This window comes from Nomascus leucogenys, chromosome 2 (genome assembly GCF_006542625.1).
Source record: "Nomascus leucogenys isolate Asia chromosome 2, Asia_NLE_v1, whole genome shotgun sequence".
Taxonomy (NCBI): domain Eukaryota; kingdom Metazoa; phylum Chordata; class Mammalia; order Primates; family Hylobatidae; genus Nomascus; species Nomascus leucogenys.
In genome coordinates this window covers 87907804-87935735 of record NC_044382.1, presented here as the reverse complement: position 1 = coordinate 87935735, position 27932 = coordinate 87907804, and the positions used below count along the sequence as shown (strand labels likewise).

At 41.7% G+C, this 27932-nt stretch overlaps 1 protein-coding gene across 1 annotated transcript; it reads right to left on the bottom strand.

Annotated features, from left to right (window-relative positions):
• Positions 1 to 386: 386 nt before the first annotated feature.
• On the bottom strand, positions 387 to 22895 carry BHMT (betaine--homocysteine S-methyltransferase). Its single transcript, XM_003261515.4, has 8 exons — positions 22764 to 22895; positions 18717 to 18849; positions 15247 to 15365; positions 14075 to 14266; positions 13190 to 13337; positions 6753 to 6935; positions 5002 to 5230; positions 387 to 1756 (listed from the first exon to the last, which is right to left on the bottom strand). Exons 1-8 carry the CDS (start codon positions 22794 to 22796, stop codon positions 1573 to 1575), a joined length of 1221 nt encoding a protein of 406 aa, XP_003261563.2. The 5' UTR covers positions 22797 to 22895; the 3' UTR covers positions 387 to 1572.
• Between the last annotated feature and the right edge of the window lie 5037 nt (positions 22896 to 27932).

Here is a 27932-nt window from a genome sequence, read left to right as displayed (position 1 = left end):
CTGCAGCCTCTGCCTCCCAGGTTCAAGTGATTCTCCTGCCTCAGCATCCCGAATAGCTGGGACTACAGGTGCGTGCCACCACACCCGGCTAATTTTTGTATTTTTGGTAGAGACGGGGTTTCACCATGTTGGCCAAACTGGTCTTGAACTCCTAACCTCAAGTAATCCGCCCACCTCCCAAAGTGCTGGGATTACAGGCATGAGCCACCACACCTGGCCTATTTTTGTTTTCTAGAATTCCCTGACTGGCTCTCCAGAAAGAGCCAGTAGGGCCTCTTTTCCTTTTAAATACTGCCACCTGCTCCTTTAAAATTCCAGCATACTTGTGAAGTAGGTTTTTCTTTTAAACAGGTGAAGAAATTGAGGTAAGAATAAAATACAAGCAATATAGTCTCATTGCTCTTCTTTTTAATAGCTGAAAACAATTACAATTTCAAAACAGCTCAAACAATTCAAGAATGTTTAGAAAGCAGCATGACCTCTTTTCTAATACACTGAGGGTAGTCATGTTCCTTCTAGTAGTCTTGTATCTTCAGGCTTGAGCTTTTGTAGGACAGTAGATATTAAATTATCAGAGAAAAATATCACAGTTCTCAATCTAGGAAACCAGGCTAGAGTTTGGAGAATCTCTACTTTTTTCTTATTATATTTTTTAAAAGCTACCAACTAATACAAGCTCACTCTGCTCAGCCTTATGGCCCAGAGGCACTAGGTGGATCCAGTGTTGACTAGGATGGAGAGGGCTGAAATATGCATCTCTCCTCCCTCCTCCCCATTGGTCTATGTCTTTTACTGGTAGAAAAGTGGGTCAGGAAACAGAAGAACTCTGGAACTCTGAGAGCAGGACTCTAGGTATTGGATATTTATTGATCAGGTCTCATATGACTGACCTACTTATAAGAATAAACTTAAACAGGATGGTCTCCTTATCTGAAGTGTCCTGTAGCAATATTTTTCAAACTGTGGATCCACACCCAGTAGTGGGTCATAAAAATCCATTTGAAAAGTCTCAACTAGCATGTTTTATAAATGAAATAGAATGAAAAGGAATGGAATAGAAAATACTAGGATGGATCACACATTTAATTTAGACAGTAAGATGTGATGTGTTTTGCTGGGTCATTATATAAGTTGTGTTTGTTCCTAAGGGTCATGTTCAAAAGAACTTGGAAGCCCCTTTCCATAGCACTTTATCTGTCCCTGGCTGGTTGCTGAGTCCTTTATGACAGTTCATGTCTCATCCTCTTTGCTGGCCTACCAACTTCTTCAAGTGGGATTAACATCTGAATTACTTTTCCTGTGCTGCAGTGATTTCCATAATACCTTACACAGGGTGGGTGCTTAGTGAACCTGTTCAAGATTTACTTTGTACTTACTTTGCTCCTAAGAAAACTTCTAAAACATACTTTAAAATTATCAAGTGCTATTTGTAATTCTATTTTGTTCAGGTAATAGCAATAATATGTGTAGGATGGCATTCATGAAAGCACTGCTTTTTAACCCTCTTTTCCATATTTGTAGGAACTGTGGCTCAAACACCTAGAAATTCATCAAAAATAGCTTCTATTGAGGCTACTGTGATTTGAATTTTTGTTTTTCAAAGAGCTCTTTCAGCTGCTGCTCAGTTGTGGCTTCTTTCTGCTGCATCAGCTCGGCTGTTCCTTTGGTCACTCCCCAGCCATCTGGCTTTGACATTGAAGGGTTGTATGGCCGGCCTGAGGCTATCCGAAGATTCTCCCAGTATTCCTTCCTGGCCCTGTGTGAACAAAACACATGACATCAGACATCAGACTCCTCTCCTAGCTTTGGTCTTTATATCATGGAACCATTTAAAAATTATATAATATTTTAAATAATTTCATGCAGCACACAAAGTTGCCTATCAGACATTAAAAAGCAAAGGTGTCAATCTCAGCCACCTGTGGGGACAGTCTGTTGTTGTTTGGCTTCACCATGATTCCTGACTCCGAATTTATATGCTACTGATAAACAATCATTTGCTTATACTTATCCACACATTAATACTTAACAGGAAAAGTATGACATACCATTAATGCAGTAAAAAAAATCATGTGTTCAGGGTAACTAAGCAGCACAGTAGCATCACTAGAATAACCGTGTCAGCTGCTGAACAGCAACAACCATCAGCAGCAGGCTTTGTCTCCATCCATGATGCTGTGTTTTCATTAAAAGGTTACTGTACACTGTATTTTACTTTTGTAGATGAGAAGAAACGTCAGAAGCAGTTGAGGGACTGGGAAGCGGTTCATTCTGCTGGATGGCTTTTTACAGTGTTTCCTCCAGAGGCGTCTGCCTCATTAACAATGGATTTTGTCATAGAAGGTGCCCTTTGATGTAAAAACTGATATGATTTCTTGTTCTGTTATGAATGCACATTGAGGGAGCCATCTTTGAATTCTAAGAGGGCGTCCATTAAAACACACATTCATCCGGACTAAAAAATCCACCCCCTCCCCTCAATCTGTAAGTCTAAAATTACTTTGAATTTCTTTTTTGAGACAGGGTCTTACTCTGTCACCCTGTCTGGAGGGCAGTGGTATGATCTTGGCTCACTGCAACCCCCACCTCCCGGGTTCAACCGATTCTTCTGCCTCAGCCTTTTGAGTAGCTGGGATTATAGGCCTATGCCACCACACCCAGCTAATTTTTGTATTTTTTATAGAGACAGGGTTTCACCATGTTGCCCAGGCTGGTCTCAAACTCCTGAGCTCAAGTGATTCGCCTGCCTCGGCTTCCCCAAGTGCTGGGATTACAGTTGTGAGTCACTATGCCCACCTTGAATTTCTTCTTTTAATATATGTACAGGGAAAATTTGGGATAGGAGTACTGTCTATTCCACCTATACTACCTGTCCTTCCTCACATCCTTATGAGCCAGCTGAGTTCACCTTGGTTGTTCTTCCCCAAACCCTGGATAACTTCTGCACCTCTCACTCTGCAGGCTCCACTTCTGCCCTTCTATTTCCTTTGCTTCCTTCTAGCTCAGGCCTCAACCTGTCTGCTGTCCCTCCTAGCAAGTCTTCCTCACATGGCAATTACAACTTGCTAACTTGCTAATCTAACCTTGCCCTGGGCTACCTGAGACCACCCAGCCTGCTCTTTGCCTTTGGGATGGGGTCCTACATAACTCCTGAGCATGAATAAAGAGGCTGCCTCCTCCTCCTGGGAGGTGTCTTCCACCAAATTCTGTCTGCTATTCTCAAACTTCCAGTTTCTCAATGTGTCATTCTCTTTCCACTTCTCAGTGCTTTCCTGAGGGCTATTCCTCTGGCAATGTAATTCCTCTCTCGGAATTCAACTCAGGCATCAGCTTTCTTAGAAATCCTTCATTCACCCTCCCTCTGCCTTTTGCCCCTTGGGACATTAGCTCAGACCCTGCACACCTATGCACATCTTCATCCTTGGACTTACTATACTCATTGGACATGACCTGTTTATCGTTCTGCCTGCTACATGGCTAGCTCCTTATTTAGCTTGCTACCTCAGCATCCACAACAGCATCTGACAGATAGTTGTGCTCTGTTAACAGCTGCTGAACAGAGTGGAACTGCTACCTCTGCTTGGAGCACCTGTTCTCTACCGACTTCCTAGTTCTCTATATGGTAGAAGCCTATTGAGCCTTCAAAATCCAGCCCCAAAACCCTTCTTTTAAAATATCTTTCTGTTAGGCAGAGATAGTCATTCTTTTCCCTTGTTACTTTTCTATCCATACATCTACTAAAGCAGCTACCACAGTATAATACATTGGCTTTTACCCAGTAGACTGTGAGTCTCTAATCCACAGGTTTTCATTTCTATGTTCCTACTGCCCTTCCCAGTGCCTGACATAAATTTTTTTTACTAGTGTATTATTCATCTTCCCCATTGGAATGTAAACTCTGAGGGCAAAGACCTTGCCTGTCTTATTTGCCACCATATTCCCAGCTCTGAAAATCATGCTTGATATAGAACAATCAGTATTAGCTATACTTAAGTGATCCTTAACTCTTAAAAATCAATGCAATTTAAGATTATTGTGCACCACACTAATGGTGCTTTACTAGAGCATGAAATCACATTTCATTGCCACTTACATTTATTTACATTCTATATTCTTTTTTTTTTTGAGACAGAGTCTCACTCTGTTGCCCAAACTGGAGTGCAGTGGCATGATCTTGGCTCACTGCAAACTCTGCCTCCCGGGTTCAAGCAATTCTTGTGCCTCAGCCTCCCAAGTAGCTAGAATTACAGGCATGCACCACTATGCCTGGCTAATTTTTTTTGTATTTTTAGTAGAGATGGAGTTTTGCCATGTTGCCCATGCTGGTCTCAAACTCCTGAGATCAAGTGATCCGCCTACCTTGGCCTCCCAAAGTGCTGGGATTACAGGTGTGAGCCACCGCACCCAGCCTATATTTAAAAAAAAAATTTTTTTATTTTATTTATTTATTTATTTATTTTTTTGAGACGGAGTCTCGCTCTTTCACCTAGGCTGGAGTGCAGTGGCGCAATCTCAGCTCACTGCAGGCTCCACCCCCCGGGGTTCATGCCATTCTCCTGCCTCAGCCTCCCGCGTAGCTGGGACTACAGGGGCCAGCCACCTCGCCCGGCTAATTTTTTGTATTTTTTTAGTAGAGACGGGGTTTCACCATGTTAGCCAGGATGGTCTCGATCTCCTGACCTCATGATCTGCCCACCTCGGCCTCCCAAAGTGCTGGGATTACAGGCTTGAGCCACCGCGCCCGGCCAAAAAAAAAAAAATTTTTTTTTTAAATTTTTCTTTTTCTTCTCAAAATCCAAAATCAGGCCAAATACATTCCATATTCTTAAAACAATCTCCAGAAATCACCTAATAAGGATGCTTTGTAAACATCTCTGGGAGAGAATTTGGGCATGACTGATTCTTCATCATCACACAACAAATTTGCTGCAGTCTTCTAAATGGCCTCACTTGAACATATTCATAATCTAAATTAGTTTGGGTTAGTAAAAAGATGCTTACCTTGCTCTAACCCAGGGTTTGGTGTGCATGTCCAAACCACTTCCCCAGCTGCCATGTTTTTCTGAAGCTGGTGGCAAAAAGCCCCTTTCTGGGGCCAGCTCCTCTGCAATTGCCCTGATGTGGTAGGGCTCAAATCCACAGCACCCGCCAATGTACCTGACCCCCAGGTTGTAGGCCTCTCTGGCGTATTTTTGAATATCCCATCTGGTGGTAACTCTGGGTTCCAGTCCTGTAATAAGTGGCAGTATGCCATTAGGCATTATACATTCTTTTCATAAAAATTCAAGATAAGTAGCTACAAGTATGTAATTTTCAATAAATGAATTGTTTTCAATATTCAATTTTTACATTTAAGAAAAACTTTGCTACGTTGTGTTATATGTTCACTTTTACATGCTGTGGTATCCAGCCTTCAGGAGGGTTCCAAATGACCCCTGCCCTTTGATGTTTTTCCTCTTGTGCAGTCCCTGTTGCATTATAACAGGGCTAGTCTGTGAGATCCATAGAATATGGCAGAACTGGCATGTGACTTCAGAGGCTAGGCTATACAAAACATTATGGTTTCTGCCTTGCACTTTCTTGGAGCACTCACCCTGGGGAAAGCCAGCTGCCATGTTGCAAGCATCACACGTTTCAAGCATGTTTTCCAGCATCACAGTGAAAAGGTCCATGAGCTGAGGAACTGAGGCCCCCAGTCAACAGACAGCAAGAAACTGACACTAACTCCCAAAAACCAATTAAGTGAGCTTGGAAGTAGATCCCCCAGCTCCCAACAGGCCTTCAGGTGATAATAACCCTGGCCAATATCCGGACTCCAACCTCTTAGGAGACCCTGAACCAAAACCACCTGGTTATGCTATCCTTGAATTCTTGACCTGGAGAAACTGTGAGATAAGAAATGGTTTTTCAAGCCACTACATTTTGCATTAATTTAATGTGTTATACAGCAGTAAGTAACACAAATGCCTTGCCTTTCTTCCTTCGTGGTTCCTCCAGAGTGATTGTATTTTATAATATCTTACTTGTCTAAGGGTCCCTATAAAATATAGGATAGGGTGTAAAGACCTTAGAAGGAAATAAGAGGCTGGGCATGCTCTGCCCCTGCTGACCACTCTGGCTTAATTTGTGAGGTCAACCCACCCCCTCTTCCCAAATATGCTGGGAAACTTTTTCCTTCTGTCCGGACTGCAAGTATCCCCTCACTTCATCTGCTTGGTCTCTTCATTAAAACTTGTTATACAGTCACTCGATGATGGTATCTTGCCTGCAATCCCAAAACTCTGGAGTAGCTGAGCCATATTAAAAATTGGAGAAAAGGACCTTAGAGATAACTAGTCTGATCTTATTTTCCCAATAAAGAATTTGAGAGCTAGAGGAATTCAAAGATTTTCCTAAGGTGACAGGACTTAGCAACAGAGCTGGAACTAGAACTAAATATCTATTGATTCCCCCACGGAGGGCATCCTCACCAACCCCAAAGTTGACTCACTGGTTGTCTATTTAGATGCTGATTCACCTCAGATTCTATATTTAAGTTCAGAGATCTTTTTTGCTAGCCAGGACCATCCTTTCCTTCTGCTCTTCTCTAATACCAAGGGGCTTTTGGCTGCAGGGACAGAAACCAGGGACAAGACATGGAGACACCAAGCCATCTCTTCACTATGACAAAAGATCTCTGAGTATAGATTTACTTGAGTTTATATGAATATCAAATGAAGATATTGAGATGATTCATCAAATGTTGGTCTTACCAAACGGGAATTCTGGGAGATCGATGAATCCCTGCTTGTTGCAGTCGGGAGTGTGGTAAGCCAAGGGCTGGCTCATCAGGTGAGCTTTCAGTCGGGCAGCCTCCAAGCCCTCCTTCATGAGCTTCACTGTTTGTAAACTAATGGTAGGGTCAAAGTGGCAGTTCACACCAATGATGGATGCTCCTGTGAGTGGGAAGAAATGATAGCCTTAGGGATGCACCAGAAACCAGCAGGGCCAGCTCTCCTCTCTATCGGGAATCAGGAAGTTTTTTTTATTTTTTGAGACACAGTCTCACTCTGTTGTCCAGGCTGGAGTACAGTAGTGTGATCTCAGCTCACTGCAGCCTCCACCTCAAGCGATCAAGAAATCCTCCCACCTCAGCCTCCCAAGTTGCTGTGACTACAAGTATGTGCCACTATGTCTGGCTAATTTTTGTTTGTTTGTTTGTTTTTTTATAGATATGGGGTTTCACCATGTTGCCCAGGCTGGTCTTGAACTCCGGAGCCCAAGTGATCCAACAGCTTCCCAGACTGCTGGGATTACAGGCATGAGCCACCACACCCAGCAGGAAGCTTTTAACTGGAATGATGAACTGGAAGCATAGCAATGGGTCCTCATTCCCCACAAACCTCTCTTACCTTTGAGTAAGAATGATTACTAGCAGGCAGGAAGTGCTTTCTGTGAAAAATGCTTTGAAGAGTCTGGTATAATTGAAGTGTAATTTATGCACATTTGACCATTTGGCTGTCCATCTTTTTTTTTTTTTTTTTTTTTTGAGACATAGACTCTTGCTCTGTTGCCCAGGCTGGAGTGCAGTGGCACGATCTCAGCTCACTGCAGCCTCTGCTTCCCGGGTTTAAGTGATTCTCCTGCCTCAACCTCCTGAGTAGCTGGGACTACAGGTGCACGCCACCATGACATGCTAATTTTTGTATTTTTAGTAGAGACAGGGTTTCACCATGTTGGCCAGGATGGTCTCCATCTCCTGACCTCGTGATCTAACCACCTCAGCCTCACAAAGTGCTGGGATTACAGGCGTGAGCCATCACGCCCAGCCCTGTCCATCTTTTTTCAAAAAACAATTATTAGAGTTTTTTTAAACATCAAATTTTAGTAGTCAAACTTTTCAACATTGGACATTATGTTGCAAGCACAATAATTTTTCAACACTCCCAGCTGCTAGATTACACCTGTGTTTACCATACTCCTTACTTGAGGTATAAATAAACATTCCTTTTTACCAGGCCAGCTTAATAAGTTCATTAGCCTTCTTGGGCACAGCAGCAGAATGTAATTTGGAAAAAAGTTTTTTAGACATGTATTTTCTAGAAGGAATTTTGTGTCTAGGATTAATAGTTTGGGGAAAAAGAATCTCAAAAATCCTTTGACTTCAGCTACTCAATGTGGTTACTAGCCTATCAATCATTTTGGCAAGCTTTTAATTTACATTTCAGCCTCCCCAGACTCACAACTATATGGGATTGTGTTCCTACAGTATTCTTGTAAAATTTGGTGCTGTGAAGTTTGATTTAGTGAGAACAAAATATGTTTTAGATATTTCATTTTCTTCAAAAACTTTCTTTATAGTCATTATGTTCTTAACTATATTTGGACGAAAGATAATTTACCATGGCAATCACTAGACATGATTTTGCAAGTTTCCTCCTCCAGAAGATTTGAGAAGGCATCATGACATTACAATTCTTTTACTCTATCCTCTCAAAGTGGGAGGAATTCCCAGATAGGACTTTTCTTTCCTTTTTTTTTTTTTTTCATTTTAAAAATGGTGGTAAAATATATATCATGTAAAACTGGGCATTTTAACCTTTTTAAAAAATTTTATTTTTTTGTAGAGACAAGGCCTAATTATGTTGCCCAGGCTGGTCTTGAACTTCTGGCCTCAAGTGATACTCACACCTTTGCCTCCCAAAGTGCTGGGATTATAGGCATGAGCCCCTGCATCTGGCCCATTTTAGCCATTTTTAAGTGGCATTAATTATATTCACAATGTTGTGCAACCATTGTCACTATTTCCACATTTTTTCGATACCCCAAAGAGAAACTGTACCCATTAAGAACTAACTATTTTCCCCTTCTGCTAGCCCCTGGTAACCTCTAATCTACTTTCTGTCTCTGTGGATTTGTTCATTCTAGATATGTCATATAAACAAAATCATATGATATTTGTCATTTTGTGAGTGGCTTAGTTTACTTAGCATGATGTTTCCGAGGTTCATCCCTGTTGTGGCATGTTTGAGAACTTCATTTCTTCTTATAGCTGCATGATATTTCATTGTATGGATATACCATGTTTTGTTTTATCCATTCACCTGTTGATGAACTCTGAGGTTGTTTCCACCCCCAAAAAGGACTTTTTTGGGCCAGGTGCAGTGGCTCATGCCTGTAATCTTAGCACTTTGCAAGGCTGAGGCGGGTGGATTACCTGAGGTCAGGAGTTCGAGACCAGCCTGGCCAACATGGTGAAACCCCGTCTCTACTAAAAGTACAAAAATTAGCTGGACGTGGTAGTACACGCCTGTAATCCCAGCTACTTGGGAGGCTGAGGCAGGAGAATCACTTGAACCCAGGAGGCGGAGGTTACAGTGAGCCAAGATAGTGCCATTGCACTCCAGCCTGGGCAACAGAGCAAAAACTCTGTCTCCAAACCAACCAACCAACTAACCAACCAACCAACCAACCAACCAAAAAGGACTTTTTTGGATGGACTCATGGCCTAAGATTTTGTATTTTGTATATAGAGATACCAAGAACAAGAGCAAGAGAGATTATTTCTGGATGCAGCATGAGTGATGAGTGACCCCAGTGTTCAGCTCCCAGGAGCAGCAAAGCTGGTGCCACAACCCATGGAATCCAGTGGTGAGTGGCAGGTGTCTTTGCTGTTGCTGGGCTGGGTCTGCAGTTTGCTCTTCATTCTTGTTCCACGTAGGCCTCACTCCTCTTCATTCCTCTGAAACAACTTTTGTTAAGGTTACCAATGACCTCAACCTTGCCAAATCCAGCAGCTGCTTCTCTGCTCTCATCTCACTGAAGCTCTCAGCAGTATGCAACCTAGTGGACAACTTCCTCCTTCATTGACACTCCCCTTCTCTTGGCTTCTGCAACTTCCCACACGCTCTCCAAGTATTGTTTCTACCTTGCTGGTTTATTATTTTAATAAATGTTCTGTTCAATATTCTTTTTAAAAATGTCTTCATGTTCTGTGCTGTCTCCTCCTCAAGGCTAAAACTCTCAACTGGAGTGTTCCAAGATTGCACTGATTCATCTTTTCTTCCCCATTTAAACTTCCTTTTCTGTCCTAGGCTTTCAATACCATCTATATCCAGATCTCTCCCATGTTCCTCTCTCTTACCCTGACCTTCCCATTGGGCTCCAGACTTGAATATTGTGGATATATACAAGTATCCAGAAGTAAATATACTTGTATGTGTGTGTATACCTATGTATCCAGAATATGTGTGTGTATATATACATATACTTGTATGTATAGATATACTTGTATATCATATATATATATAAATATATATATATATATTCATCAGATTGTGTATACATGTACTTACAAGTATATATATCCACAATATCCAAGTCTGGAACCAAGTGGGAAGGTCATTGATATCAACTAAGCTATAAGCTGTTGAAGATCTTTGGCTACCCTTTTTTTTTGGATGTTGTGCTGCCACAGTTTCTCTTTCCTTGCTTAACTTCATTCTATTAATAAATTAATAATATGTTGGCTATTTATTGGATGTCTTTTAGGTGTAAGCCTCCTTGCAAGAGATTATAGAGAAGTGGAAATAAAGGACATTGTTCTTGACATCAACAATTTTATAATTTAGCACAGGGTTTTCCAAGGTTTGGTCCATGAAAATAATGTTCCATGATCAATTAAGTTAGGAAGTAGCTGTTCACTACATCACCTTCTTGGAGACTGGGAATATATGTGAACATATCAAAGATATTGATAAGTTCCACAGTAAAGATATCTGCCTAAGACCGGGCGCAGTGGCTCACACCTGTAATCCCAGCACTTTGGGAGGCTGAGGCGGGTGGATCACGAGGTCAGGAGTTCGAGACCAGCCTGGCCAAATAGTGAAACCCCGGCTCTACTAAAAAATACAAAAAATTAGCCAGGCATGGTGGCGGGTGCCCGTAATCCCAGCTACTCGGGAGGCTGAGGCAGGAGAATCGCTTGAACCTGGGAGGCGGAGGTTGCAGTGAGCCAAGATCGCGCCATTGCGCTTCAGCCTGGGCTACAGTGTGACGGGACTCCGTCTCAAAAAACAAAACAAAACAAGATATCTGCTTAATTTGGTTTAACACAGCATTTTCTAAATGTATTTAACCACAGAACCCTATTAACATTCTCGATGACTGGAAACTATAGACTGAGGATATTCTTTTTTTTTTTTTTGATGGAATCTCGCTCTCTCGCCCAGGCTGGAGTGCAGTGGCGCAATCTCGGCTCACTGCAACCTCCGCCTCCTCACGCCATTCTGCCTCAGCCTCCCGAGTAGCTGGGACTGCAGGCGCCCGCCACCACGCCCAGCTAATTTTTTTTTTTTTGTATTTATTTTAGTAGAGACGGGGTTTCACAGTGTTAGCCAGGATGGTCTCGATCTCCTGACTTTGTGATCCGCCCACCTCGGCCTCCCAAAGTGCTAGGATTACAGGCGTGAGCTACCGCAGACTGAGGATATTCTTTTTTTTTTTTTTTTTTTGAGACGGAGTCTCGCTCTGTCACGCAGGCTGGAGTGCAGTGGCGCGATCTCGGCTCACTGCAAGCTCCGCCTCCCAGGTTCACGCCATTCTCCTGCCTCAGCCTTCCGAGTACCTGGGACTACAGGCGCCCGCCAGCACGCCCGGCTAATTTTTTTGTATTTTTAGTAGAGACGGGGTTTCACCGTGTTAGCCAGGATGGTCTCGATCTCCTGACCTCATGATCCGTCCGCCTTGGCCTCCCAAAGTGCTGGGATTACAAGCGTGAGCCACCGCGCCCGGCAGCGGCCAGGATATTCTTAATGAGTGGTATAAATTGCAAATGTTATAATTGCTGAGAGGAAAAAGTGATCACTTGGGGTAGGAAAAATTATGTAGGGATACATGGAAGTATAATAATTTGAACTAAACATTGGAAGATGGACTAGCTTTACTAGACAGATATTTATTAAGGACCTATTATGTACTACATGCTATGATAGACACAGGATACTCAGTACTGAACTAAACAGATAGTCTCTACATTTATGGATCTTATAATCTAGTGAGGGAGTCAACCATTAAACAGTTAAACAAATGAGATAAGTGAGAAGTGCTATGAAGAATATAAACAGGATGCAGCGATATAAAAAACTGGCCATCTATTCTGTACAGAATGAGGGAAGAATTAGATACAGGCCAAGCATTCATGCCAATTAACAATGGGGATAATGAAGGCCTCCTCTGATCTTTCTACAAAAAGTTAACTTGCCTCTCCCCTAATTGTTATATTTCCCCATGAAAAATTATGATTATACAATTTCGTCTCTAAATCTAAATATTTGTTATTCTTAATGACAAGTATGAACGTTATTTTCATGAAAAATCAGGGGTTGGGTAAAAATCAGAGATTAAACAAAATGCTAGTCAAAATTTCTCTATTATACAAAGTGAGTCAGGCTCTTCCCCTGACAATTATTCTCTGGGTTTAAAATGAGGCAGTTTCAAAAACAGTCTGTGGGTTTCTTCTAAATGAAATGAAACCCAGTATTTGGAATGGGTTTACAATTATACAAAAGATATACTGGGTAGTCAGTGTTTTATATCAAAGGATTTTCTGATTTATTATACCAATTACAAAAAGCAAAACATGCTAGTAATTTATGAGAATGAAAAACTTTGGCAAACAGGGCAACTAACTTAAAAGTTATTAATGTTTAAAGACCTCACTTGCAGATAAACCTCCAGCTAGGGCTAGTTGTTCCTTTCAAAAGCCTAGTGTGTGTGTGCATGTGTGTATGTGTGTATGTGTGTGTGTGTGTCTGTATTTTTATTTTTATTTTTGCGACGGAGTCTGACTCTCTTGCCCAGGCTGGAGTGCAGTGGCGCGATCTCGGCTCACTGCAAGCTCCGCCTCCCGGGTTCACGCCATTCTCCTGCCTCAGCCTCCCAAGTAGCTGTGACTACAGGCGCCCGCCACCACACCTGGCTAATTTTTTGTATTTTTTAGTAGAGACAGGGTTTCACCGTGTTAGCCAGGATGGCCTGTGTGTATTTTTAAAACTTTTCCTCTGGGATTCAATAATATCAATATTCGTACAAAAATAAATTAATGGTTTTTATGTTAATGAAAGTAGTATACACTGATTTGTAGACAGATGTGCGCTAGTGTGTTCTTTTAAGACTTACTAATCACAAACTGATTGAAATCTATCATCACCTGCTTTCACCAGGCGCACTGCACACTCGCCGGGGGGCACGCCATGCAAATCTCCTTCCGGGCCAATGCACATGGTTGCCGCCACAGGTTTACCAGATGCAATCAAGGTTTCAACTGCCCACACAGCTTCTTCAACGTGTTCAAAATACTGGAATCAGTTAAGGTTAGAGTACTTTTAATCTCGTTTCTCCCAAAACAATTTTTTTTTTTTTTGAGACAGAGTTTTGCTCTTTCACCCAGGCTGGAGTGCAGTGGTGCAATTTCGGCTCACTGCAACCTTCGCCTCCCAGTTTCAAGCAATTCTCCTTCTCAGCCTCCCAAGTAGCTGGGATTACAGGTGCCCGCCACCACACCTGGCTAATTTTTGTATTTTTAGTAGAGACTAAAAATACAAAATTTTTGTATTTTTGAAAAATTTTTGAAAATTTTGTATATTTGAAAAATACAAAATTTTCACCATGTTGGCCAGGCTGGTCTCAAACTCCTGACCTCGTTATCCACCCGCCTTGGCCTCCCAAAGTGCTGGGATTACAGGTGTGAGCCACCATGCCCAGCCTTTCCCAAAACAATTTGAAAACGTATTCTATTGCTTAAAAACTTCATTATTACTGTTCTCAAACTTTGAATTGTGACCCATTAGCATTTTTAAAGTGAAATAGAATGATTTCTTACTGTAAATTGCAGTCAAAAAGTTTGAAAAACACCATATCAGATGAACTGAATCAAATTTAGCAGAAGCGCTGAATTGGAAAATGATTTCAAAAACTATATATTACTATTACTAGTTATGATTGTCACCTAACCCCACACGGTACTCTTGAAAGCAAAAGGTAGAGAAAATGTACTAGGTGTATTTGTCTTATCTTTCACCACATCTTTGTTTACCTCGGCAATCAAGAAGTCCACGTTCTTCTTCATAAAGACCTCTAACTGTTGCAGAAATATTTTTTTTACTTCAGTTTCACTCTTGCAGCTAAGGTATGAAGGTGTCTGACTCACTCCTCCTGCTACCAAAGCATCTCCTTCATCAGCCACTTGTCGGGCGATGTCGCAAGCAGCTTCATTGACTTTCTGCCCCTAAAATGGGTGAGTATATGAGACATCTAAATTTTCATGTGAAATTGAAATAAAATTATTATTCAAACATTCACATCTTAGTTGTATATTTACAATAGTATCTTATTCCAGAAAATGACTGTTATGGAATAGTTCAAAGCTTTACTAAGTTGAATAGTTTGCAATAACAACAACACTAATAATAGTGATAGTAACAATAAATATATATTATATATGACATTACATTATACCAAAGATGTGTGGGGTGGTAAAAGTTTTTACATTGAAGGATGTTATCTGGTTATATTCCAGTGCCTAAGATACACTTAGAAGAGTACCTAACAAATAGTAGTGGTGGTGATGATGATTTGCTTTTATCATTAAGAAGATTAAAATTAAATTTAAATACCTATAGAATTCAGGATGTTTTTGTATGTATGTTCTCAATTAGCAGATAAACACATAACTAATAAGGTCTTTTCTAATTATTTAGACTTTAAAAGTTGTTTGTCATGCTCAACAAACAAAAAGCTCCCCAAACCTAGCACTGTACACTCATGGAATTTTGGAAACCTCAGCCTCGATGGGGTAAAGGGGTTGGTTCAACATCACAAAGTAGACATGGTTGAGTCAGGCACTATTCCAAGTTTACTGATTTATTATGCCTACGATCTTTCCTCTAGCCATGCTACATTTAAAAACATTAAGGACGAAAGAATTTGTTAAGGTTGCCCAATTTACCCAGCAACTTAGTCAAGAGACTGGGAGAATCATTAATCATTAAATACCTCTTCTTTCATCTGCTTTGCTAAATGCCTCTTCGTTAATTTGGGGGATTCCAGCTAAATAAAACCTAAGGCTGTTATTCACGCCTCTCATTTTTGTATTATTAGAAATAAAACAAAACTCTAAAAAGGTTGAACCTTTTTCTCTATGGGAGCTTTGTTGATGCAATAGGTCGACAATATCCTTCTAAAAGTCCCACGGCTGGTTTTACTCACAGATATCTTCTCTAAGACATAGTTGCCCCTGTTCTCCAGCTTGTCTTCACTCGCATAGAAGGTGAAGGTCTGCATGACGTTCGAGCCAGCTCTGAGGAACTCTCGATGAAGCTGACGAACTGGGAGAGTGAATGAGGAAAGGTATAATTTCTATCTGTTTATTAACACATGATGTTTTCAAATGGCTGTCAGATAAACAAGCAGGAAAATAACTGCTTGAATTTCTCGTTGCTTGACATTTGCACATCTTAGGGGTAGATGAGAGGGAGATCTGAAGTCTCTTGGCAACTCCTGCAAACCTGCTATGACTAGATGAATGGGTGGGCGGGGGGTGCTCATATTCCTGTATTTGCTCATCTTGTTCATTGTTTATTTTGTTTATCATTCATTGACTGTATTTGTGGATGGCACCCACGGACATAAGGATAAACAATTCATTATTCTGTCTTTGGACAACTTCACAGTCTGTCCAGAAATAACTGACTACAGCACTGCATGGTTGGGCTATGCAGGAAGAAGGGATCATTTCTACCCAGGACATGGGGCAAGGGGGCAAAGGAGGTCCGAAGATGAGGAATCATTTGAGCTGCACTTGGAAGAATTCAATGCTATTGCCAGGCAGAGAAGCTGGGGAAGGGAATTCCATCCAGAGAGAACAGCCTGAGCAAAGATAATAAAGCAGGAACAGGCATGGCATTTGGGGGAATGACAAGTACTTTGAGTGGCTGGAGTTGATGCGTCAGGGAAATATTTAGTTTTTAAGCAACTGGATGATGTGATTAATACAGTGTTTTCAAAAGATAATTCTGGCAGCATGGTGAAATAAGAATTGGAGCAAGATTTCCAAGCACAGATCCATGGATGAATGCCAAATGGCAAAGTTTGTTTGTTTGTTTGTTTTTTGAGATGGAGTCTCATTCTGTCACCCAGGCTGGAGTGTAGTGGCGTGATCTTGGCTCACTGCAACCTCCGCTTCCTGGGTTCAAGCAATTCTGCAGCCTCAGCCTCCCAAGTAGCTGGGACTAAAGGCGCCTGCCACCACGCCTGGTAATTTTTTTGTATTTTTAGTAGAGGCAGGGTTTCGCCATGTTGGCCAGGCTGGTCTTGAACTACTGACCTCAAGTGATCTGCCTGCCTCAGCCTCCCAAAGTGCTAGGATTACAGGCGTGAGGCCTCCAAGTGGCAAAGTTTTATCAGCTGGAGGAAATATGGTGGGATTTTTTTTCCCATATAGCTAAATGTATTCAGTTTAAGAAAGTATCATTTGTTTTAATATAGCTGTCCTAAGCTGTGGTTGCCCATTAGATCCCCTGCAAATTTAAAATTATGGATCGGAATGTCAAATCCACAGATATTCTGATTTAATTGGTTTGGAGTGAGGCATAGGCAACTTTTTTTTTAAAGTTCCCCCAACCCATCTTTGTTTTCAGCCTTGTCAAAAACTGCCATTGTAAGATAGTGGGAAAAAAAACTCCTTTTATAAAATGACTGTGAAACTTGGATGGTGGTTGTTTTTGTTAGAAGAATTAACTGGGCAAAGTAAGAAATCAGCATGCTATTAATATATCAGCTCCTGAAAATTATTTTGAAATTTCAGAGGTTTATGAAATCCAACAGTCCAGGAGCAACTATGTAAGAGGCTAGGAAATTACTAGGACACTGAAGTTCTTAGCCCTCGGGGCTAACACTGGAGATGAGTCTATACTCATCTCTTGTATACCAGACGACTAGTAGAGTGCCTGGAACATAGAAACCTTGATTTTTGTTTGTAAATAGATGAATACACAAGTGAAAAAAAGCTTTTAAATTTTAGAAAATAGATTTGTAAGCTTGTAGCCAAACATTTTTCATGATTTTTTAAAACATAGAAAGTTCTCAGTGGGACCTCAAAAGCATCCCTAAATTAGCGGGCTTCAAACTTGTTTTAATTAGTAACAGAACCAATTAAAAATATAGGGAGTCCCATATATCAATCAGATAAACCCAGAGCTGCTGTGGCTGGAGAGGGCTGAACGGCCTATATACTAGGTTTCTGGACGCTAGGAATAAATGGTTTATAACTACGAAGTCCACTCACATGGTCCTTGGGTGGAGTTCCAGAGGTTTCATGAAAAAAACCCTGGAAATATGTGCAAATTTTTATGTATAAATACATTTTACAGTGCAGAAGGTCTATAAAATTTTATCAGATTTTTCCACAGGGCAATGATCCCAAGCAGTTGAAGACAACTCCTCACTCTTGATTATTCATCATGCTTCTAAAACTGCAGTGATTCTCTAAGTATGATCCATCTTAGAGTCACCTGGGGGCAATTATCAGAAAGGCAGATTCCTCAAACTCTTCCAGACCCCGATAACCTGAATTCATTGCTGAATTAAAGCTGCTTCCACTCGGTGCAAGAACCATAACTTTGGGCATAAACTTTAGCAAGAGAATGAGGCTGGTAATTTGAGTATCCTTTCACCTACTTTTTCCTGATCACAAGGTTCCTAGGTTCATCCTCTAACCCATAATACAATAGGACTAGTCCCTTTTATGCAATGATGTCACTTATACTAATTGATTACCTTCATTTTATGGCCTTAACTCCTCATTATATTACTTATTTTAAAATCATAGAAGCTAAATGTACATCAATACATGATTATATATGTACATAGCATAATTGGAGATTAGCCTTATAGATTTAGCTTGAGAAATGCAAGTTTTTGAAATTCCACAGCAAACTCTAAAAGGTCAAATAAAATTCTGAAGTATTTTTTCAGTTGGGTAAGTTTGCAGCAAAACCATTTGGGGGCAAAATATCACCTGAACCAACATGAAGGTATTGATAAACATGTTTCAATTAGTAAGGGTAGTCATATATTTTGATGCGAAAATGTATTAATGTGTTTCAATGGGGGCTGCTTCAGGGCCCTTTGGGAATGTTACATAATATGCTACATTTGTACTGTCTTAACTTTCTAACATCCCCAGATTCCTGGATTCCAAGACACGTTTGACCCCAAAATGTGGTTTGGACAGGGGATTGTGGGCCTGTAGCATAACCACTCCTTTCTTGTTGCCCAGAACATGAAAACGTCAGGCCCAGGCACAAGATATATAAAAATGTTGCAGGTGAAGTCCAGCTTGCAGGAAGACTCTTCAGGGGTTTCCATCAATTCTAGCTACCACTCAGTCTAAATTACAAAAGCACTGCAGATACACAAAATCATTTGCATAAAATAGCTCAAGCGATCCTCCTGCCTCAGCCTCCCAAGTAGCTGGGACTACAAGCGTGCACCACCATGCCTAGCTAATTTTTAAAAAAACTTTTGAGAGACTGAGTCTCCCTATGTGCCCAGGCTGGTGTTGAACTCCTGGGCTCAAGTGGTCTTCCCACCTCAGCCTCCTGAGTTGCTGGGATTACAGGCATGAGCCACCACACCTGGCTCCTTTATGAGAACTTACAATAGAGCTCTGCACCAACCTGCTTCTGGGTGCTCCACAGCAGCTTCAGGAGTCCAGGGTCCTGCCTTTACGTAGCCCCTCTTCTCCAGTGCAAAGACAAACCCTCCATCTCCAATCACAATCTCTCCAGCATTTAAACGTTCTAGGATGCCCTAAAATTACAGACGAGGGAGGAAAAGGAGTTACTTGAGTGTTTAAGATAATTTTCTATTTTTATTACTTTTGCTAACATATTCTTGGAGATGTGTGGTTATTTTAGAATTTTCAGAGAAAAATGTATATTTTATATATACATTTATGGCTATATATAAGACAAACAACCAGAATGCTCATAAAATAAACATTTGTGTATTCCTTTGTATGTGCTGGGTGTGGGGGGTATCTTTCAGAACACGTTAAAGAGTATTTGAAGAACACCATGGGAGGTGTGTTTGAAGAACTATCTGCTGAGGGATTAAATGAAAAGATTTTGTTGTAAAGCCTCAAATCTGCACTTAAGCACAGATTCTTAAAATGGTAAATACTAGTCTTCTTACTCCATCAACAAACTAAAGAGAGGGTTAAAAAATTGTTAAAGAAGTTGAAATGGCATAGAATGCCATTTTTTTTTTTTTCTTAGAGACAGCGTCTCACTATGTGCCCAGAGGAACTTGAACTCCTGGGCTCAGAAGATCCTCCAGTCCCACCCTCCCAGCAGCCGAAACTACAGGCTCGTGCCACAGTGCCCAGCAATGCTATTAAGCCATTTTATTTTAAGACTGAAAAGGTGGCCAAATCACTCAAAGACTTCCATCTTTGGTGTTAAAATTCAGTTTCCACAACAGTAGCTATGCTATACAGTCCAGGTTATGAGTGTGCACATGCTGTACTCTATGATGAGAACAAGGAAGAGACAACTAAATAATTTGTTGAATGATTTTTCAGCCCAATCTCCATACTTATTCCATTTACAATACTGTGCAGTAATCACCCTGGTGTTGTTCTATGGAAAAATTTGGAATTAAGTATTTTGAAAGGGTTTTGTGAATTACAAAGTAATTCTGTAGTTTAATAGATTTTTTGTAATTTCAAAGAATCATAGACTTTAAAAATAAATAGTACTCAATTCAATTGAGATTTCTCTCTCATTTCACAAATGAGAAATTAAGACCCAGAGTCCCTGAGTAATTTATACACGGTTTTCCAGATGGGGAGCATAGGGCTTCCTGACTCTTTTATGCTTAAATAATATCTATATTTGATTTTAAATGGGATCGGGGGTGGTGGGACAGCCCTGAAAAAAACTGTATAGTGTAAAGGAATAACTTGGGACGTATTTACCCAGTGTGTTCCATTTACTACCAATAACTGGATAAAACAAAAGCTGACATAATAACAAGCATTCCAGAAATCTGTGAGAGGCAGTCACAGGATTTTGCATCCCAGTTCCTTGCCACCTTCTTAGAACCTCCCTCATATTCATTCTCTTCCCCTCCACTGCCCCTTCCCATGCCATTTGGACAGCTGGTGCTCAGAGAGAGGAAACAATTGACATTTCACCAGACAGAAGCAAAGTGGTAGGATTATGCTGTATGTTACCTAATATATCTTTCAGATCAAAACATTTTCAAGCCATAATGTTGAAGCCATGTTATCTTATGGGAGCCCATAAGATAACAAAGCACTACAAAAATACAAATGGCTCACATGTCATTTTGAAATCCAAATATTCGTCATGATTGTAATGTATCTAAATGTCACATCTGAAAACTACAACTTTGATTATGACCTAATTAACAACAATATATATAATATTATATATATAATATGTATATTATAATATATATATATACACACACACTACTGCCAGCACAGTTACATAAAAAACATAACAAGGGTCACTTAAATGAGATATGACTTGCTACTTTTATTTGGATAAAATAATTCATGACATTTGGGCAGTTAGCAGCTCTCATTGATGTGTGTGTTTTCAAACTTTAGTACCACAACATTTTAATGTGCAGCATAGCTAAGGATCTGATGTTGGGTGGCAGGGTGGGTAGTGGCGATTCAATTACTATGCGGCTCATGCACTTGTGTGATTACCTCTGGAAATACTATCTCTTACATTCTATTGCATTTTAAAATTAACTAGACTTCAGGATTTTCTGTTCCCAAGCTAAACAGACTTTTTAAAAAGTGGAATGTGCTGTGAAAAAAATATACTGTTTTGTGAAAAAGTATTACAAAACCGTATGTGTAATATCAGCCCATTTTTGTCTAAGAAGTGCATATTTGCCTCAACAACAAACTAGCAGAATATACACCAGAATTTAACAGGCACTGTTCTTTGTGCTTTCCCTAGTTGTTTATAATGAATATGTGCAAACTTTGTAACATTTATTTTAATTTTAAACTCAAATGTGTAGACATGTTATTGTCCATATATTGTTTTAACACTGACATATGCACGGAAACAAGTTACTAAGGAAACTGTTTTTTCCATCTTACATTCATCTGTTGCTTAGATAATTCTATAAAGATAATTCTTTAAAATGTTAGATTTTCTGAGTTTGAGTTTGAGGAATAAGTTAGACTTACATGGCTATGAGAATGGGGACAAACAAAAAATATCTATATCTATATATCTATATCTATATCTATATCTATATCTATATCTATATCTATAGGAATCATCCTTCCCAGTCTCTGCGGACTATTCATTTAGTACATTTAGGGACTGGCAAAATTCTCACCCTCCTTTGACTGGTGACAGTCCATAGTCCTTTGCCATCTCAACACCCACTCATGCCATCAACATGCATCCACGATGCTGCATTTAGAATCTGTAACCGAATTGATCTTTTTCCTTGTGTAGAGGTCTTTTTGATTTGGGAGGCCATCCCTTTAGAAACTGGGCATACCTCAGCTGGTTCTCCAGCAGGGCAGGCACTGGGATGAGAGCTGGACCTTTCTCGCTGTCCTTACAGTCCAGAGGATACAGTTGGCCTGGCCCCATCTGCCTCCCTACCATTTTCTGGGGGCCTCTGTTGTGCCAGGCCTGGGACTGGGCATTTCGATACCAAAAGGTCAAGTTTATTCTCTCTTCCCTCCATCCTTCTCTCTCTCTTCCCACCTGTCCAGTCTCATTCCACGGCAGTCACTCCATCTATCCATCCGTTCCCCAAATTAGAGGAAGCCCTACCATCTGGACTGAAAATACTCCTCCCAACAAGCCACTGGGAAAGCCAAGAAATGGACTTGTTCATCTGGGGCTGGAATTGGGTTTTACAATTTCATCAACAGCCCTTCCTCAGTATCTTACAGCCACTCTGCCCATTTTTTCTTAAACCATGTTTTCGAGGCTGACATTTCGGATGACATTTTTCTGTCATCACAGACATCAAATTGCCTGTGAAAATCTGCAATCACCCAACCAGCGCCTGGGCCTTGGGTGCAGCGAGAACCCGGCGGGGAGGCGGCCCCGACACCTGCGGTGCGGATCCAGGCGGGAAATGTCGGAGCCAGCGCCGCGCACTCCTCCCTGTTCTGGGCGCGCCGGGTGCAGAGGGCGCTCGCGGCGGCCTCGGACACAGATGCGGAGCATGCGAGGCGCGCTGCGGGGCTCAGTGGGGACGGGATATCGCGCCTGCGGGACTAGGAGCGGTATCTCTGGGGAGTTTTCTGGTCTTGGGGTGACAGATTCAGAAGGTATTGGAAGGCTCGGAGTTCTGGGGACACCTAGCCGTCGGGGACGGCTCAGAGGGTGCCTTTGGGTCTGAGGGGCAAGGATCACATAGATCTGGGGCGCACTCTGGTCCAAACGGGGCTGGGGCTGGAGGGGAGAGAGAGGCGCTCTGGGGGCGCGCTCTGAACGTGGGGAAGTAGTGGGGAGGCTCAGAGGCGCCTTGGGGTCCTGCTGGAGAAGTTCTGGAAGCACATTCTGGTCTGAGGCTGAGGGAGGGGAGGGAGTAGGAGGATGATGTGTCCCAGGCAGGGTCCGAGGGCTCCTCTGCGCTCCCAGAGGCTGGGGTACAGAGCAGGTGGGAGGGGAAGGAGAGCGCCCTCGGGTCCCCTGGAGACTCACCTTCTTGGCCTTTTTGCCCCCAACGGGTGGCATCTTCGTGGTGTCCAGACAGGTGGTCGACACGGATGCGGACCGAGTAGGCGAGCCTTCCCGCTGCGCAGCCCAGAGCTGCTCTGAGTCCGCAGCCTGCCTCTTTATACCCGCAGTTGGGCGTGGGGAGGGCCTCCCAGCCACTGCGCGGGCCAACGCGGACCTTGGGCGGGAACACGCCCACCAGCCCTTCATCAGGCCCGCCTCCTGTTGGGAACATGGCCTGCCAAGGAGGTAATCCAGATTGTTCACCCAAATGGGTGGAACCACCGAAAAGTAAGATAAGAAAAAGCGAGGTTGCCACTCGCTCAGATTTCAAACCTGCCTAGCGTCCCTTTTGCCTCTTGCACTTTTGCCCCGACCCTGACCGTCCTCTCGCTCACCTGGGATCATGCACCATGGCCCACTTAGGCTGCCAGAGAGGCCTCTGAGAAGTCCATTCGATGCTCAAATATTTGTCAAAGGCCAAGGCGTCAAGATTATGGAATTAGGGGATGAAGTCCTGGAAGATCTTCAGCCTGGAGTGTGATCGCCCGTGTGATATACATCCAGTATAACGGGACACAAATGCGGCTTTAATAGAGGAGTCCAATACTAACCCTGAATTGGCGGGTATGTTCAAAATGACCTTCTACTCCTATACCCAAACATGCCTTGCAGTTTCTAATAATACAGTAGTTTCTAATAAGAATATGTTTGTAATATTTAACAAGGACAGACTTTTAACATTTATAAATGGAAGCAGAAATGTGCTTTGAAGACTTCAAAATTCAGCATGAAAACGATATAAAAACATACAGACATTAGAATAACTGGAGGGAATAGAGATGTTAACAGTAGTTACCTATTGATGGCGGAATTAAGGCTTGTTTTATTTTATTCTTCATGTTTCACTGTATTTTCCAAAATATTTTTATAAGGAGAATACATTGATTTTAAAATAATAAAAACATTACTTTAAAAAATGTACAGCATGGCCTGCACAGTGGCTCATGCCTGTAATCCTAGCACTTTGGGAGGGTGAGGCGGGTGGATCACCTGAGGTCAGGAGTTCGAGACCAGCCTGGCCAACATGGTGAAACCCCGTCTCTGCTAAAAACACAAAAATTAGCCGGGCACGGTGGCGGGTGCCTGTAATCCCAGCTACTCGGGAGGCTGAGACAGGAGAATCGCTTGAACCCTGGGGGCGGAGGTTGCAGTGAGCCGAGATTTTGCCATTGCACTCCAGCCTGAGCAAAAAGAGTGAAACTCTGTCTCAAAAGAAAAAAAAAGAGTACAGCATGACAGTAAATAGCCTACAGAACAACGGAATATCTGAAACACAGTTCAGAAAATTTTACCCAAATAAAAGCATTTAAAAAAATTCTGTATGTGGACAAACAACCTCCATTTCAACACATGCAGAGAAGAAAGTTACTGCAACACCTGATGAATTAATACAAATTTAACTGTTAAAATGACGTGTTTGAAATACAACTGAGAAAGTAAAAATGTCCTTTTGCTTCTAAGTATGTCAAGTTTAAAATGGAAAAAGAAATGAAAAGGTGAAAGGATATACTGTTATTCAAATGATCTATCATTTCATCGGCTCCTCCACCCCCAACTGTGATCTGGGGTCAGCAAGAATGAGGCATGAGGTAAAGTCATTCTTCATAATACCTAGATTAAAAAAAAAAAAACAAACCATGAAGGCATTGGAGTATCTGAATAGGTAACAGTTTAGTTAGTTAATGCGTTAACTAGTTAAGGTATTCACCTGGTGAGCACTGGTTAGATGAATAGGTCTAGAGTGAGCCCCGCGGTGGCTGCAGGGAGCAGCCGCAGTCGTGGGTACCTGGCACTAGGGGGCTGTATCAGCACTCTAACGCTCAGTAAAGGCTGAAAGCCGACGTTCCCAATTTCAGTTTCCTCAAAATGTGGCAAAACTTGGGAGAAATTTTAACCTAGTAGCATTAAATTTAGAAGTGAATTATGAATTTTTAATAGGTAATATAGACACGTGGCAAAAATTTTACTTTTTTTTTCATTATTTCTCCAAGAAAAAACATGGCAAAAAAAATTTAGAAGACTTTCCCCAGCTGCTGTTGCAGATCAAGTCCCCTCTCTGGAGGTAACCACTATTGCCTGTTAACCATTCTTCCAGAGGAATTTTATGCACACCTAAGTGTATAGATGTATATAAAAGGATTTGTACTTGAACGTAGGGAATTTTCGTTTTTTAAAAAAATTATCGACTCCCAGCTTTTCCAGAATGATTCATAGGTGTTGTCAAAATATTTTTGTTTTTCCTGGGCCTCTCAATTTGTTGTCCTAACTATCCCACGCCCCCACCCCCAATTAGGTCCATTTAAAAAATTATTCACCTCCTATTTCCATAATAGATGGTAATATCCACCATGTATGTAAAAGGCACTAAGCCTTTTACTTACACAACATTATTTATCCCACACAACTCTGTGAGGTGGGTGTCCCTTCTTTGTTCTCAAGAACCACAAAGTTAGGGAGTTAGAAGGATCATCAGCATGCTCCCTGAAGTTCCTTTGCCCCATTCCCCGAGAACTAAGTCTGCTTGGATACCACTTAGGAAGTGAGGTTTTTTGCTTGTTTGTTTTTTTTGAGACAGTCTCACTCTGTCGCCCAGGCTGGAGTGCAGTGGTGCAATCTCAGCTCACTGCAACCTCTGCCTCCCGGGTTCAAGTGATTCTCCTGCCTCAGCATCCTGAGTAGCTGGGATTATAGGCTGGTGCCACCACGCCTGGCTAACTTTTGTATTTTTTGGTAGAGATGGGGTTTCACCATGTTGGAGAGGCTGGTCTTGAACTCCTGACCTCAGGTGATCCATCTGCCTCGGCCTCCCAAAGTGCTAGGATTACAGGCATAAGCCACTGCACCTGGCAGGAAGTGAGTTCTGCAATAAACTGTCCTTGGGAGTTGCCTATGTTCTCTGATCTCTACTGGAGTCAACTAGATGAGGGAGGTCATAAGACTCCCTCATCTCATTGTATTCATGGCTGTGTACAAAGATATTGGAGGTTAAAAATAAATCCCAAAGAAGATGAGGAGACTTAGAGCTGGAGATCCACCCCCTTCATTTTACAACCTCAAGAGACTCGCTTATTGTTCTGTCTCCAACCAGTGCTTTGTTCTATTTAAAGTCCTATTTATTCACTCAATAAACATTTAGGTACCATTAATACAATGTTTAAACCCTACGCTTGGTGCTGGAAGTAAAGGATATCGTCTCCCTTTTTTTTTTCAAGTAGGAGATAGAAACCATCTCAAATAAGTGCTAAAATGTTCCTTTTACCAATATGTAGATGGAAAAATGTCAGGGCTTTTCATTTCCCACTCAGTTGGGATCTCCTTTAAAATGAAACTGACTTTTCACAGGCCTTTTTAGACTAAATATGTTTCATTTAGCCTTCAACCATTGAAGATATTTTAACACTATGTTTAATGATGTTTTATATTTTAGCATGATGTTTAATGATGTTTTAACACTGTGTTTAATGGTGGTTTTACATTTTAACACTGTACAGAACAGTGTTTGCAAACTGCTGATGTGGAAATGGAGCCAGCTTCTGTGTTTCCTTTGGCAAGGCCAGTGTTTTTAAAAAATTGAATGTGAATTCCTTTATGTGGTGCTTCCACCCTTCCCATTTGCTGGTCTGTACCACACCCAGCTGCCCTGCACTCTTCTGGTTCACATATTTACCTTACCTTAAAGGCATTTGGGTTTTCAACTTCTGCTATAAATGGAAGGTATATTTGGGGTTATAAAATACATGTTCCCCCAAGTAGCCCCCAAACCGAAGATTTCATTTGCCTTACATTTTCCTACTGCCACTAACCCCTGTTATTTTTTCTTGCCAGGATGACGACACTAAAAGGTTGATAGGGTGGGTTTTCCTTCTAAAACTCTCTTCTCCAGGTGCACAGGTTTTCCTCAGTTTACCTGTCCTGTCCAGTACCCTGTCTATTGCAGTGGCCACACGCATGCATTTGTCCCAACACACTCATGCATAGCCAACCACTGCACAATTACTCCCCTTTAAAGAGTCTTGGTTTCTTCATATGGAAAATTAGAAGTTGAAACTGGGTGACTTTTCAGATTCGTCTTTGCATTTGGCTTGGCATAAACTTAGAGCACAAAACAGCCTCTTCCCAGGGTGCTTTCATTGCCTTTCCCTTGCTGTCAGCGAGCCCTTCCTGAGCCTGGCTCTGACAGTGCCTGTGGCTCCTGCTGGTGCCTCCAACTTCTGCCCATGCTTGAGTTTTTGCCTTTAATTTCCTAGTTCTTAGAGAAACAGCTGAGCTTTTTGTTTTTGCTTGATGCCTCAGGGCTTCCTTCCACCACAGGTGAAAATGCTTCCCTCAGGGCTTGCAGATTAGCCAGCGTGTCCAGCATTCCAGCATCTCCTGGCTTTCCACAGAGGAGTCCTCCAGCTGATATTCCTGTTCATTCTGGACACCCCCAGTTTCCCAGAACTATCCTCTCAGCATGGTAATTGCATCCTGCAATTTCCCTTTCTAGCTCTGAAATTTCCTCTCTTTTGCTTTTCCTTGAATGCTAACAGGATGATTAGTCTGTCACATGCCCTTTTGTGGCTTTCTTTTTTTTTTAAGCAGATAACTATAACTTTATGAGCACTTCCTATGTGGAGTTAGCTGTGCTAAGTGCTTTCTAAGCATTAGTAATCCTCGCAATAGCCCTGTGAGGTAGGGATTTCACCAGCCCGATTTTACTGATGACAGTGCTGAGGCCCACAGAGGCCAAATGAGAACTTTCCCAAGATCATGTCAATAGTAAGGACACAGCTGAGAGAGGACATCAGCTGGGTCGAATGAAGCCAGAGATCACACTCTTTAGAGTTACTCTATGCTTTATTTTCAGTAGATTGTTTTTCTCAAAAGCTCCCCAAACTCTTTATAACCTCATCTGACTCATGGCCATTCCCACTCACCTGGCCTGGTCAGAAGAAGTTCCAATTCATTGGACATACAGTTAGTGACTGACGGAAAACAGTCTGTCCTGTCCAGGCTCCCCCACTGAATACCCCATGACTTCTGCACTGTGTGTAACCCTTGGGTTGCCTAATCATTCTGAAACGTTCTTGTTTTAGATAGGTATTGGAAAAC

Excerpts from the sequence above, each read along its gene's own strand:
- BHMT (XM_003261515.4), bottom strand. The coding sequence starts at position 22,796 with ATGCCACCCGTTGGGGGCAAAAAGGCCAAGAAG. Across the intron at positions 18,850-22,763 it reads GGGGCAAAAAGGCCAAGAAG|GGCATCCTAGAACGTTTAAA; the intron begins GTGAGTCTCCAG and ends CTGTAATTTTAG. Across the intron at positions 1,757-5,001 it reads AAACCCTGGGTTAGAGCAAG|GGCCAGGAAGGAATACTGGG; the intron begins GTAAGCATCTTT and ends TTGTTCACACAG.